At 37.1% G+C, this 12,669-nt stretch overlaps 2 protein-coding genes across 5 annotated transcripts in view; both read right to left on the bottom strand.

Annotated features, from left to right (window-relative positions):
- Window positions 1-4,001, bottom strand: part of LOC306828741 (uncharacterized protein) — a 130,537-nt gene extending 126,536 nt beyond the window's left edge. The window contains exon 1 of one of the 3 annotated variants that reach the window (XM_079351360.1): window positions 3,795-4,001. The gene's annotated coding sequence lies outside the window, so the exon portion shown is untranslated. Of the gene's footprint in view, window positions 1-3,573; window positions 3,622-3,794 lie in introns of those variants that run through there. The other 2 variants (XM_079351358.1, XM_079351359.1) reach the window with 2 other exon arrangements.
- Window positions 4,002-5,559: 1,558 nt separating this feature from the next.
- Window positions 5,560-12,311, bottom strand: LOC306828745 (kynurenine--oxoglutarate transaminase 3-like). Of its 2 annotated transcripts, none has more exons than XM_079351366.1 (14): window positions 12,104-12,311; window positions 10,629-10,719; window positions 10,351-10,412; window positions 9,916-10,060; window positions 8,950-9,099; window positions 8,769-8,855; window positions 8,536-8,661; window positions 8,315-8,435; window positions 7,793-7,869; window positions 7,611-7,704; window positions 7,334-7,516; window positions 6,348-6,421; window positions 6,177-6,263; window positions 5,560-6,028 (listed from the first exon to the last, which is right to left on the bottom strand). In XM_079351366.1, exons 2-14 carry the CDS (start codon window positions 10,716-10,718, stop codon window positions 5,972-5,974), a joined length of 1,353 nt encoding a protein of 450 aa, XP_079207492.1. In that variant the 5' UTR covers window position 10,719; window positions 12,104-12,311; the 3' UTR covers window positions 5,560-5,971. The 2 variants fall into 2 exon arrangements, with proteins under 2 accessions (XP_079207492.1, XP_079207493.1); XM_079351367.1 differs by having other exon boundaries at window positions 12,152-12,311.
- Between the last annotated feature and the right edge of the window lie 358 nt (window positions 12,312-12,669).

The following is a 12,669-nucleotide window of genomic DNA, read 5'->3' as shown; positions in this document are numbered from 1 at the left end:
GTCTCTCTATGTCCCACATATAAAACAAAGCTGTTTGGAAAAGTTTGGCTCAAGAGCAGGAAGGACAAAAAGATGCTTAGCTATGTTCAAGTACAACATATGATCAACAAGGCCCCCTAGAGGCTACATGAGATACAGCAGGCCTCGTTCTAGGGCAACAATAACCTAAATCCTCCTTCAAACAGGATTGTGACATTAGATTATTGGCAAAATCATCGCAATTAGCATAAATTATGATGGTATTATGCTGACAGACATTTAATCCACATGGGATCTGGTAACTGCACACTACACATGTCTGACAGCAGCAGCCAACACATTAATCCTGTTCACATTTTTGACTGCAGAGTATTGTGTTCCCAGCACCAGTTTCTCCATGACTGTACGTTCAAACTATGTAGCATTATACATTCATGGTCGGATTTTCTCCCACATGAACATTTCACAAAAGGGCACAAAAGTCAACATATAATTGAACATGAGCAGATTTAGTCTAACCTATCATTTTATAGATACACACTCACTCATTATTAATTGTAATATACTAAAAATATACAGTGTGAAAAGTGCTTTTTATGTAGGTGTAATTATTGGCTGCATTGATGGTTGCCATGTTCAACCCCTGCATTAACATGATGACTGTGCTAACACATGAATACATGTAGGACAACGTGCTAAGGTTCATCCATAACAACCGAGAACAGTGACACCTGTCTGCTTGGGAAACGATCAGACACCCTCTGCATTTACATTTGTGTAACTGAGTCTTTGCTCTTTCCCTGAAATGTGTCCACACACTGATGGTTATTGAGTGCTGAAAGCTAGCTTGAATAGAAATCTGACCACTTGGTCTGTGGTTCTTTAGTCAACTGAAGTACTTCTTTCTGAGCCTTGTCCAGTGAGAACACGACTTTCTACATGCTGGGAAACATTTTTAGAAAAACCTGGAACAGCTTGTTTTTTTCTACCCTTTGTTCAAATATACTTTATTCACTGTCAAATACATGAGGACGACCACGTTTTAGATTCATTAAAATGCAATTTTGCTGCAAAGGTTGAAATTTACTGTCAGTATAAAAGGTGTCTATGATGTAAATAAATGATTTAGACGATTTCAAATATGAATAATGAATGTGTACTTTGTCTAGCTTTCATGTTTGCATGAGGATATAAACGTAAATAAACTAACAGGTGCAGCCTCTCCTGAAAAATGTTAACCCCTTATGACGTTGTTTCTAGCTATCATTAAAAAGAACCTGAATGAGTTCATTTACTGTAACAAGAATGCAAATGGAGCACTGATCAATGCAGGCGTACAGATTGGCTGCATTAGTTTATGACTTCAGATAAGAGAACTTTTAACTGTTATCAATAAAGTCCTGCTATGCGTTAATAAAATGACAGGGTGGCATTAAGGAGAAACAACAACTGAAAACACTCACCATTATCTTTTTCTTACTTTCTTATTTGCTACAGACACTTGAATCAAATACTACACTGATCCATACCCTGCACACAGCTGAGTAATGTTCTGAATGTAGAGACTACATGACATGTTAGGTAGCTATTTATTTAATTTACTCAACTCAGCAGTGATGATTGCTGATTCGTTGTCACGTGTTCAGCTATCTTCAGTCTGCATTTCCAAAGTATTCGCGCTGCTAAAAGCCCCACTGATTCCTTACAGCGTGTCGCAACACATTCTGGTCATGATTACAATATTCTTTAATTCAGACGCAGCTTTTACATGTTTCATATGTCTCATTTGTATTTGTATCTCCATAAAAACTTCTGTCTCATCCTCAGCAGAGTCTATTTGAAAATGTCCACTTATAATTAAAACAAAACAAACAAACTATAAGACTATAGCACTATACGTTTTAACTTTGTTTCTTTTGTATTACTGCTCGGAACAAGAAGCTGACTCTTCTGTTCTGTGAAAAGTTTTGTTTTAGTGTGTTGTGCTTTGTCTCCCTCAAGTGGCCGATAGGTGAACTCACAAGAGAGCGTGGATCTGACAACTGAGACTAAAAAAATGTTCCTTTTGACAAAGTACAATCATTCATGACAGGAAGATCAATTACTTCAGTGTTTCCTGCACTTGGCTCAGGCTGGTGCAGGGCCCTGCTAGCGTTCAAATTTCAATAACAGTTTGTTATTATTTATACATCTGTTTTAAGAGGTAATCTACATAGTTTGAAAAAGGTCTCTTAAGAACTATTTGCATGGGATAAGTATTAACTGGGAACTGCTGGTAATTTGTTAATTCACCCCGATGTCAGTGTTTGTTGCGCTACATGTGCACTGGATGTTGCTAATAATGTTGCTAACATTTAAGGCCCTGTTTCAAAGTGACAACAGATGAAGCGCTGAACTCTTCTTTTTCAGTGCACTTTGTGTTTTGTAGGCAACAATGACTTACTCACACCGCTAGCCATGTGTTTCTTCTATACATGATACCTGGCCAACTGTTTTTGTTCTGATTCGATACTAGAAGTCAATCTGCTGTCAAATAACTCATGCACAATCTCCTTTTACTCAGAGAAAGCACTGGAACACATTTGCAGTGATGTCCCTCCCATTGATGTATTAAAAGAGACAGTCTAATGTTAACCTGAACCTTTGTAGGCTGTTCTTTTTATGGTTTACTGTAGAGGGTGGTATCTTCAGACATTCACACACATTAACGACAATCGATCCTTATTCACATGGCATCAGCTGATTAAATAACCAAATATTAAGTAACATGTTTTCAAATTAAGAGTCATCATGTTATATGGAAGACTTTATAAAACAAACCACTAAAGAATATTCAAAAGATCTGACCCATGCAGACTAAGCAGAAGGAGGCAGGGCGGGAGGATGAGTACATGTGTGTACATAGAAGTGAAAGGAAGCTAAGCAAATTAAATGTTGTTTTTAAATACGAGAAAATGCACAATGAACAAATAAAGTAACCAAAATATAGCTAAATAAAGTAATATAAATAAGGGAATTAAGATTACTATTTATTTTAAACTGACAAAGTGGCTTAAATAGCTGCTTTATCTATTTTAATAAAATCCCAAATTGCTAAGATGCTGATTTTGACTAAATTCATATTTTCAGCATAATTCAGCAAACGCAGATAACTTCTGCGTTTGCTGAATTATGTGACATTATTTGCACTGGAATTATAACTTCCAGCACAAAATTACACACATGGTTGATTGCACAGAAATAAAAGGCCTTTACTCTGAAACTATTATGATGATCTCTATTTGGAGTTTTAAAAGTCGTTGAGCCTGACTATGCATGTCCAAGTAAACCTCGGTCCTCTGAAACATCGAGGAATACAGTAACATTACATGTCAAGCTAATGACTTTTCATAGGAATGACATGCCAACAAAACATCATTTAGAAATGTCCTTATATGGTAAAAAGCAACACATGACGTGGCTCGCGATGCACTTAAAAGTTGAAGACGCGTAATCTTTTGGTCCTGATTTAACTAATTATCAAGAAGGTTGAATTCATCAGTCATTTGGATACATTACGCCACAATGAACTATTTAATTCAAGCCACCAGTGACAGTGCAGTTTACCTGTTGTTTTCGCTGCACATGCAGTCAGCAAACCTCTCGGGGGGGAAGTCGTCGCAGTGACATTCATGTTCTAAATGGGTCAAAAATAATGAGCATTCATATTCGGGAGAGGGGATTTAAAAGAAACCAAGAATTGCACGTCATTTGGTTTTTTGAAGATATTCATGACTGACAGGATGTGCTGCGTTAGCTAACATACACTAGCTTACCTGATATAGTGTCCTGTGCACGTTACGACCGAAACAAACGCTTTTCAATGACTATTGGGGGGGATTTTTTTGTACCGTTAACTGTTGAGTTTTTATAAGGAAACAGAAACATTTGGTAAACTTGTGAAAAGTAAAAAAAAAAGTACAAATTTGGCCCGCTTATTGGCTGTAAAGTGCGCAATATGCATGCTACGTCATTACCCCCTACAAGTACAAGAAGTCATTTGAAATCTCGCGATTATTCACTCTCTGGGCCATGACGCCAAACCCAGAGATGTAGATACAGCTCTGGCCAAACCTAAAGAACTATGAAACTTTTACAGTAACTTAATTAAATGGAAATACTTTTTTGTGACTTTAACGAACAATATAATAATAATAATAATAACAGCTTTACTTATATAGCCCCTTTCAAAATAAAAGCTTTAACTTGTAAACCTGATTCAAGATTTATTCAAAGTCCACAATGTTTAAATGCTTTGCATTATAATTTGGTCTACTCTTGATTTATTAACATTTTTGCCTCTCATTCACTTATTTTACTCTGCTTTAGTTTAAAGATTTATTTATACTGGATATATGGATGAAGACGTTAATTTTATTGAATAATGATATAATCAAAGTTTGTATTCAATTTACAAAATAAATTAAGTATTATTGCAAATGTTTGTTCTGGTTTGCAAAAGCGATTTAATTGTCCCAAATAACTTCAAAATAATGTTCACCATATCAGCTTGCTGCACCATTGTGCTGTAATGAGCTGAGAATTACCAACCACTTAATGTGCACCAGTTTGGATTTTTCCATCATTTTTTTTGTAGCTCAGACAATACAAAATATCTGACAGAGGCAACAAACAGACATTTAAAAAAATGTTTAATGTAAAATCATGTTTAAAAAAGCATTTGACAAGCTTTTCGACACCATATTGTTTCAGACTCACGCTGGCGATCCACCTTTGGGTCCTGAGCCACCAGATGAGAAACACACAAATTGTGCTTTTTTAAATTCATTTCCTTAATTGTGCCTCTAGCATTGTATACAAGTAGCAGCAAAATCAACCATTCCTATTCTAAAAATCAGGGCACATAACCAGGTTTAAACTTTAAAGTGACATTTTAGTCAGTTGTTTCTTCTGACCCCATTTTTTTATAACTTTATTCTTTGTCTGTTTTTTTTCAAATGAGCTTTCATGTCTTCAAATCATTAGTATCCATCAATTAATCAATATTTCAATAGCGTCAATTCTCGGTTACCTTGAGGCATTTTACAATAAGCAGTTAAAACCACTCACTTACTTATTGCGATATTTAAGCAGCCCGGCTTAATCCATCTTGAGCACTTACCATTTAATAGTCCTTCCTCTTGAAATGTTACTGGAACCTGTCCGACAAACTGCACGTCGCATACCTTTCCCAAACTGCTGACATTATTTTTATGTTTGCCTTTTAAAGAAACACAATGGCCAGTAGTCCAACATGTGACGGTTTCAGCACAATAATCTTCTACACAACAGCTTGACACAGAGAGCGGTGCATGTCACACAGTTTGCTGATGGGTTGATGTTTGTCAACAAGTCTGGATACCAATGTTCAACAAGTAATGAATCAGTACATCCCTGACAGATGATGTTTCCCTTGGTGGTAAAGTATAAAGGGAAAATTGATATGAATAAAAAAAAAATTCTTTACACATCAGCATTTCTGGCTGCACAATGGATGCTTTAGAAATATTTACAGGAAGCCAAACACGGACACTCACACAGTTTAGCAGCAGATATCGTCACATTTATTCCAAACTCAACATTGTCTGATGCTATGAAATAACTTGCTACGCAATCAGATGGAGGACTAGTGTATGAAATTCACAATTTTATAGGAAACCCCATTTCACAGATATTCAATCTTCACAGTAAGGCAACAGGAATGAATGAGGGGTTGATCCTGGATAAAAATGTTTGATCATTATTTTATATCACTTAAAACAAAAACAAAAAACTATAGGTAAACTATACATTTTGAAATGTGTTATTTCACAATGAAATGTTGAACCACAAGCATTTTTGTTACTTCTAAAATAAAAAACAGGTGGTGCACATAATTGCAGTTGAATCTGGTTTCTTTAGTTTGCCTCTAGGAGTATTCACATGACATCACGTCTCTACACAGTGCAGTGCTTTAAATCTTGCTCCAGTTTTTCAAGATGGCCTCCGCAGCATCAAGAGTACTATCTTGCTGTAAAGACAAAGGCAACAGAGAATTATAAAACATCACATTTTCAACCAGAGAGTGCAGCTCCGCCTTTACTCATCTCAGCAGACTGCATGTACTTTGGGTTTCTTGGGTTGTTGTTTTTTTCCACAAAAGTCACTTCTGTATTTACCTTAATGAAGCAGAGGCGAATGTATTTCTCAAACTGTTTCTTGGACTCGTCTCCAACAAACGCTGTGACTGGAATAGCTGCTAGTTTCTGAATATGACAATACTATTGTTAGTAGTGTGAACACCCTTTTAAGATTAAACAACACATCAGAATGAAAGTGTATTACATTACCTTTTCTTTAATCATCCACTTAACAAACTTGTAGTCATAAGCATCATCATCAGCCATGTGCGACAGATCCTGATCTGCAGTAAAAATCGAGCAGAGGATTAATCACAGTAAAAAAACAGGGTCCACCATTCAGTGTAACGTTAAACCAGCTGCATTTTGGATTAAAGATGTCTGAAACAGACGACTGCAAATATGTTCAGTTCTGACTGTAAATATCTCACATTAAAAAAGCTTTCTTTCAAACTTGTATTACAGAAAATAAAGGTTTCCACCTGCATCATCCAGAGGAACTCATTATTATTCAAAAAAAAATCTTTATCAATTGATATCATTTAAATTTTAGTAAGTATTGTCACTGCAGCGAGAACACTGACAATTTGACTTTTCAAGAAAAAACACTCAAAATAACTGTAGAGGGACTGCTGCTGCACACAATATAGATAAAGAAGCATAAAGAACATGAAATAATCTACAAAATACAGATGAAACACGCCCTAATATTTTTTCTTAATTTCATACAATGTTAATGTAACTTATGTCAATAAAAATTAACACTGCTCCTACGAGATGCTAAAGCAGGCTTCTTAGACGCTGCTGCAGCCTCATCTAGTGGCGAGTGACTGCGTTGCAGTTTGAGCGTAACGTGACCAACATTGAAGAGAGTTAATAAACCCTCTACAGGACACTCATTGAAATACTTTGAAATTCAAAAATTCAACCTCATAGTGTTATTCAGGGACATAACAGAACTTTATTTCTGTTGTAAAAAAATAAAAAAATTGTTTAGTGTAATAAACATTGACAAAGTTACCATATTTAGTTCAAATGCCACAATAGAAGGATCAGTGACGTAGGGTGATCTATTCTGATTGGCTGATTGAGGATCACATGCTTCTCGACCTTACTGAGGTGCAGAAGGCTGGCCATATGTAATGTTTGTGGATATAACCAAAAATAGTAACTTGCCCTATAAAGGGTTAACTCACTGAGAGACGTGACGTCCACCAGCATGAAGTAGCCTCCCTCTGGGATGACAGGAGTCATACCGACCTCTTTCAGTATAGCAGCCATGCGGTCCCTCTTACCCTCCAGTTCCTCTGCCAGCGAGGAGAAGTAACACTCAGGCTGACCCATCAGCTCAAAGTTCAGGAGCAAACCTTGTGCCACAGCTTCCTGAAGAGAAACAGACTGATAAGAGATTCAGGCCAAAAAAGAAAATCATTTTTCAGGCTCCCTCAGCGCACAAGATGGGATCATTCAAACTTGCCTGTAGAGGTGTCGGGCAAGTGTACAGAGTGTTCTGCATGACAGTCTGAAGATGCTTTATCAAGTGCTCCGGCCCGACAGACCAACCAAGCTAGAAAAGAAACATGTCAAATACAAGGTGTGCAAAAGGTGAATTACTATTCATTAGATATTGTGTAAAGAATCCAAAGATTTCTTACTTTCCATCCAGTTACACTAAATGTTTTCCCCGCGCTGCCAATAGTGATTGTCCTGTCCCACATTCCAGGCAGAGTGGCTATTGGGAAAAGAAAGGAAATCAAACCATAAAATATCGATGAAAAATCTTCATCTTGCGCGCAGCGGGCTGAGTCACTCACTAAGACTGCAACACAGGAAGGTTGTGACCGTAAAAGTTATTAATACATTTAAGTGTTGAAAAGGTGTTTTCTTTCTAATCACAGTAATGATGTCGAAAAATAGCCTTTCAGTGGTGGTCTTGACTGGTTTGGATTTAAAATCCAGAGTCTGCCCAGTCTGAGAGTGAGACAAAGACCCAGTAAAAAAAGTGTCCTCGAGACCGGTCGTAAGACCAAGACCTATTTCAAGACTACATCAGGTCCACACAACACAACAGGTAGGCCGGTTCATGCCACATTCTTTGTCTATGTACAGGGCCAATATTGGCTGGTACTGATATCAAACGGATGCATGCATCAGTGCATCCTTGATGTTGAGCATACCGATTTTAATATGATGGTGTCCTCTGTAGATGAGCCACTCGTAAACCTCATCACTGAAGCACAGAGTGTCGTGTTTGATACAGAGATCAGCGATCACCTGCAGCTCCTCTCTTGTGAAAACCTGCAGGGGGAGGACAGACAGATCTTATTTTTCTCTGCCATGTCATGTCGACAGAATGCTTTCCCAGATAAACCGGGTCATGACTGTGATGCATGCTCACCTTCCCAATAGGATTGTTAGGGGTGTTGATTATAATGGCTTTTGTTTTTGAGTTGAATTTACTGGAAAGCTCATCTGGATCAAGGAACCAGTCAGCACTGGTGATTGTCTGCCTCTTTCCAGGCTTCTAGAAAGTTGCAGAAGAAAATCGCATGGATCATAATATCCTCCTGCAGTAGTTATAGGAAGAACTGTCTACGTTAAACATGCATCTGAAGCATAACATTTACTTACAAGGCGTAACGGTATCAACACAGGCTTGGCCCCTGCCATTCGCACCATGGGTACATAGCAATCAAAGAAAGGCTCTATTATGATGACCTGGAGGGAGAAAGCTTTCACAATAAAATCCCCGTACAAACTGGGGGAATGTTTATGGAAGTACATGTGCATGTCTACGACAGACAGTCTTTACCTCATCTCCCTCTTCCACCAGTCCCTGCATGGTGCTGAACAAGGATCCATAGCCTCCCACTGTGACCAGGATTTCTTTCAAAGGGTCAATCTGACGCCCACAGACCTTCCCATACACCTGAGAAAGGGCCTTCACTAAAGACGGGTGACCCTGTCATTTAAAAAAAAAAAATAAAGTATGAATAAAAATTAGCAAAGTAAATTATTGATTTCTAACAAAAGCAAAAAATATTCTCAAATAGTAAATGTTGATATCCCAACACTTTCAACGCACAACTTTATTGATAATGGAGATTTATAGCAGATCTTAGGTTCAAATATTTTTGAATTTTTACCAAGCTTTAATTTTTCTGTATTGACTTTTGTTTCAATATCAGTGTTAAGTTTAGTTTAGTTGTGATTTGAACATGTACAGTTTGGGTTGAGCTTCAGTGTAAGTTGGAGTTTTTTTGAATGTAGGATAGCTGTCAGTGTTAAGATCCAAAAGGGGCAGACTAAGTGCTGTCTAAGAAAAACTCAAAACATTGTTGAATAAAAAAAGAATGCAATGACTAAAGATAGACGAATACAACCACACAAAGACCCACAACTAAATCACTCGACGCACGCTATATATAATACAGACTGACAGTGATCAAACTTCACAGACGTTCTTCATAATTCATTTGGTTTGTTTTCTTCACACTAAATTGTTTCAGTTGACGTTTTATTGTGAAAACCGATTTTATTATTTGCAATTCACTTAACAAAAAAATTGTAGTTTGAGGTTTTTTTTTTCTTTAATGATGACTTTGCTCTGTTGTAATTGGAGTCAAGACGTTAGGAGCCAATGACAGTTCACGCACCTACCTGATGCAGAGGATAAACTGGATTTCTGGTGATTAGGTGTGAAATGTCACATGTTCTGCCTTTAAACACTCAAAAAAACAACATTCTTTTTGTAAATTAGGATGATGATAATCCTTACAAAGCCTCTGGTGTACTGGTTCATCCTGTCCACACACGCAGCTTTTGCCAGTGCTTCCTTGACGTAGGACGGTGGAGGGATGTCTGGGAAGCCTTGGCCCAGGTTAACAACAGATGGATCAGCTGCTAGTGAAGTAAATGCCACCCTGCAACAACCATGATATAGAACATTACTGGACCAACTTAGGGTCACGACAATAGAATATGTAAAATATGTTCCCCTTGAGATATTTTACCAAGCCTTTTTAAAACAGTCTGATAGCAACTTGTGAAAGTTATTTATTTATAACTACAGGGTTTTTTGCAGTTATGTCGAATAAATATTTTCATAGAAGAGTCATTGTACATTTCATTGTAGAGATGCTGTAAACCACTTAATGTGATCACAGGAAAATGATTCACCATTTAAATGCATCAAAACAAACGATTGACGTACCAGACATTCTTGTCAAGTCCTGCGATTCTTTTAGAGTGTGTGTGCCGAGACATCTTTAAATGCTGAAACACAAAAACAAGACGCATCCAAATCGTCATATGGGTCAGTTAAGATTCCACTTCTTGCTATTTTACAAATATTTCCAAACTTGTATTTTGACATAATATGGCTTGTTTTGGATTGGCTGAGGCTGTCAATGTGTAGTTCAGTTAATCTTCAACAAAACTATTCGAACGTTGTGTTGAAAATACGCTTGACCTTCAATTAAGTGAACTTACTTGTGAAGTGTAGATCTTTCTTGAGCAGTTTATATTTGCTGAACGACATGCAAACTTTGCACAATTGAGCACGTGTCTGACTGTGTTCATGCTGCACAAAAAAACAAAGAGAGAAATGTACCATGAAATATTTTTCTTTACATACAGTTCCTTTGAAAACTAATACTGTTCACATACATGTCTGATTCTGTTATATTTCAGAATACCAGACGACCAAGTTGGTTACCTTAATCCAAAAATGTTAGGAAAGCATGAAAAGGCTAAAAAAAAAAAACAGTTTAATGCATTAGATTATAAAAATCAAACGTTAAAATAGTTATTAGTTTATTAATGTTACTTTTTATTATAAAGTCATTATGAGGTGGCACTTTCATACCTTACTTATCAGCTAGAGGAGAGACAATCCCTTAGAGTTAAAAATGTAATCAAAGCAAAACTTTAACAGGAGAGTATGAAATAAGTAATAAAATAAAAATAATCCAAATCCATGCCAGAATAAAAAAACTTGAGACACTTATTAATATGGGATTTCTGTATATAGAACAAAATGACTTATAAGAAGGGGGATAAATAAGGTTTGTTTTTCTTTTGAAGAAAGGTCACCTTAGAGCAAAAAAAAAGGGGAATCATTTGTGCATCCCACTTATTGAAAATCTAGTACACACGATGGCGCTATTGTGCCAAACATCGGTGCAACACAGGGCAAAGCAGGGGGCACAGCGTCCTCCAACAACTGCAGGTCAGATTTATGGTAAAAGTCCCATTCACTTTCTCCACAGTAGCAGATCGATTATAAAACTAAATTAACATTATAACCATTCAGGCTACACAATCTGTGCCGACTGGGAGTTAAACAATAGTATATGCCCCCAAATAAGTCTGTATGATGTCACCCTGCTTTGGTTGATTGTTTATTCGCAATCCCAGCAAAAAAATAAAAATAATAATAATATAACTACATTACCCATAATCCTACATTCTAAGGGCCGTCTTTCATTGGCACTACCATGGAAATGCATACCGCACTGGTGCACGTTTGAATATTTTTATATAAAAACACAACAATTAAAATAAATATCTAAAGAATGCCGTTCTATGTTCCGACCATAGACTGTATGAAGATGATTATTTAAACTGTGGTTCTGATTATTTAAACTGTGGTTCTGACAGAAACGCTTCTTTTCGGTGAAATCGCAATGGATTATGGGATGCGTAGTTCCTTTACTCCTCGAGTAAAAAGTCTCGTACCTTCGTGTTTTTCACGTATCACATGCGTTTTTAATAGTTTGTTTTACGCCTAATGACATGTAAGTAGCCACCAACTGTTCGGCTTGGTTCTGGGATTTAAACTTTTTTGAAGTGAGATGTCAAAGGAGGGCTTTAATGAGAATATATTCAGGGACTGTGTTAGCTATCGGCAATAGCCACCATTGCTACACGCTGCTATCGCTCAGTTAGTGTTTTGAGACACGTACCGTGTATGGGGAGAAGATTAGTCACCAGCAGTCTCAAATACCACTTACTTGTCCTCCTTGTTTATCTCAACCCCGATTAAATGGGGGCCGACTCGTCTGCTTGGGAAGGAGGACACGCTGACAGGGATGCTGCGTTCAGGGTCGTCGGAAATTACGGCTACTGTGATCAAGCAAAGGACAATAACAATGTAATAATAATAGTGTTATTTTTGAAGCCCTTTTGAAGAACTCAAAGACGGTGTGCACAAGTAAAACATGATAATATCAGGACACCATTACAACACATCAATAACATTACACACAGGTAATATACAACAACACATTTGCATCCATTAAAAGAACACACAGCACAATCACACATAAAACAGTAGGGACCTATACAAGAACAAAACGAGCTGAGGAAGGAGATGATGAGCGCTAAGAAGAGCTACACTGAGAAGCTTAAACACAGTTTCTCAGCTTACAGTGTGCTAGTTCCCAATCTTTGTTTGGCTTTTGATGACACTTTGACTTCATAAAACCTAGGCCTATAAACTAGGCCTATATTACTAAAACTATTATTTTAT

Source organism: Symphodus melops (genome assembly GCF_947650265.1).
Source record: "Symphodus melops genome assembly, chromosome: 8".
Classification (NCBI taxonomy): Eukaryota; Metazoa; Chordata; class Actinopteri; order Labriformes; family Labridae; genus Symphodus; species Symphodus melops.
This window is presented reverse-complemented; position numbering and strand designations above follow the sequence as displayed.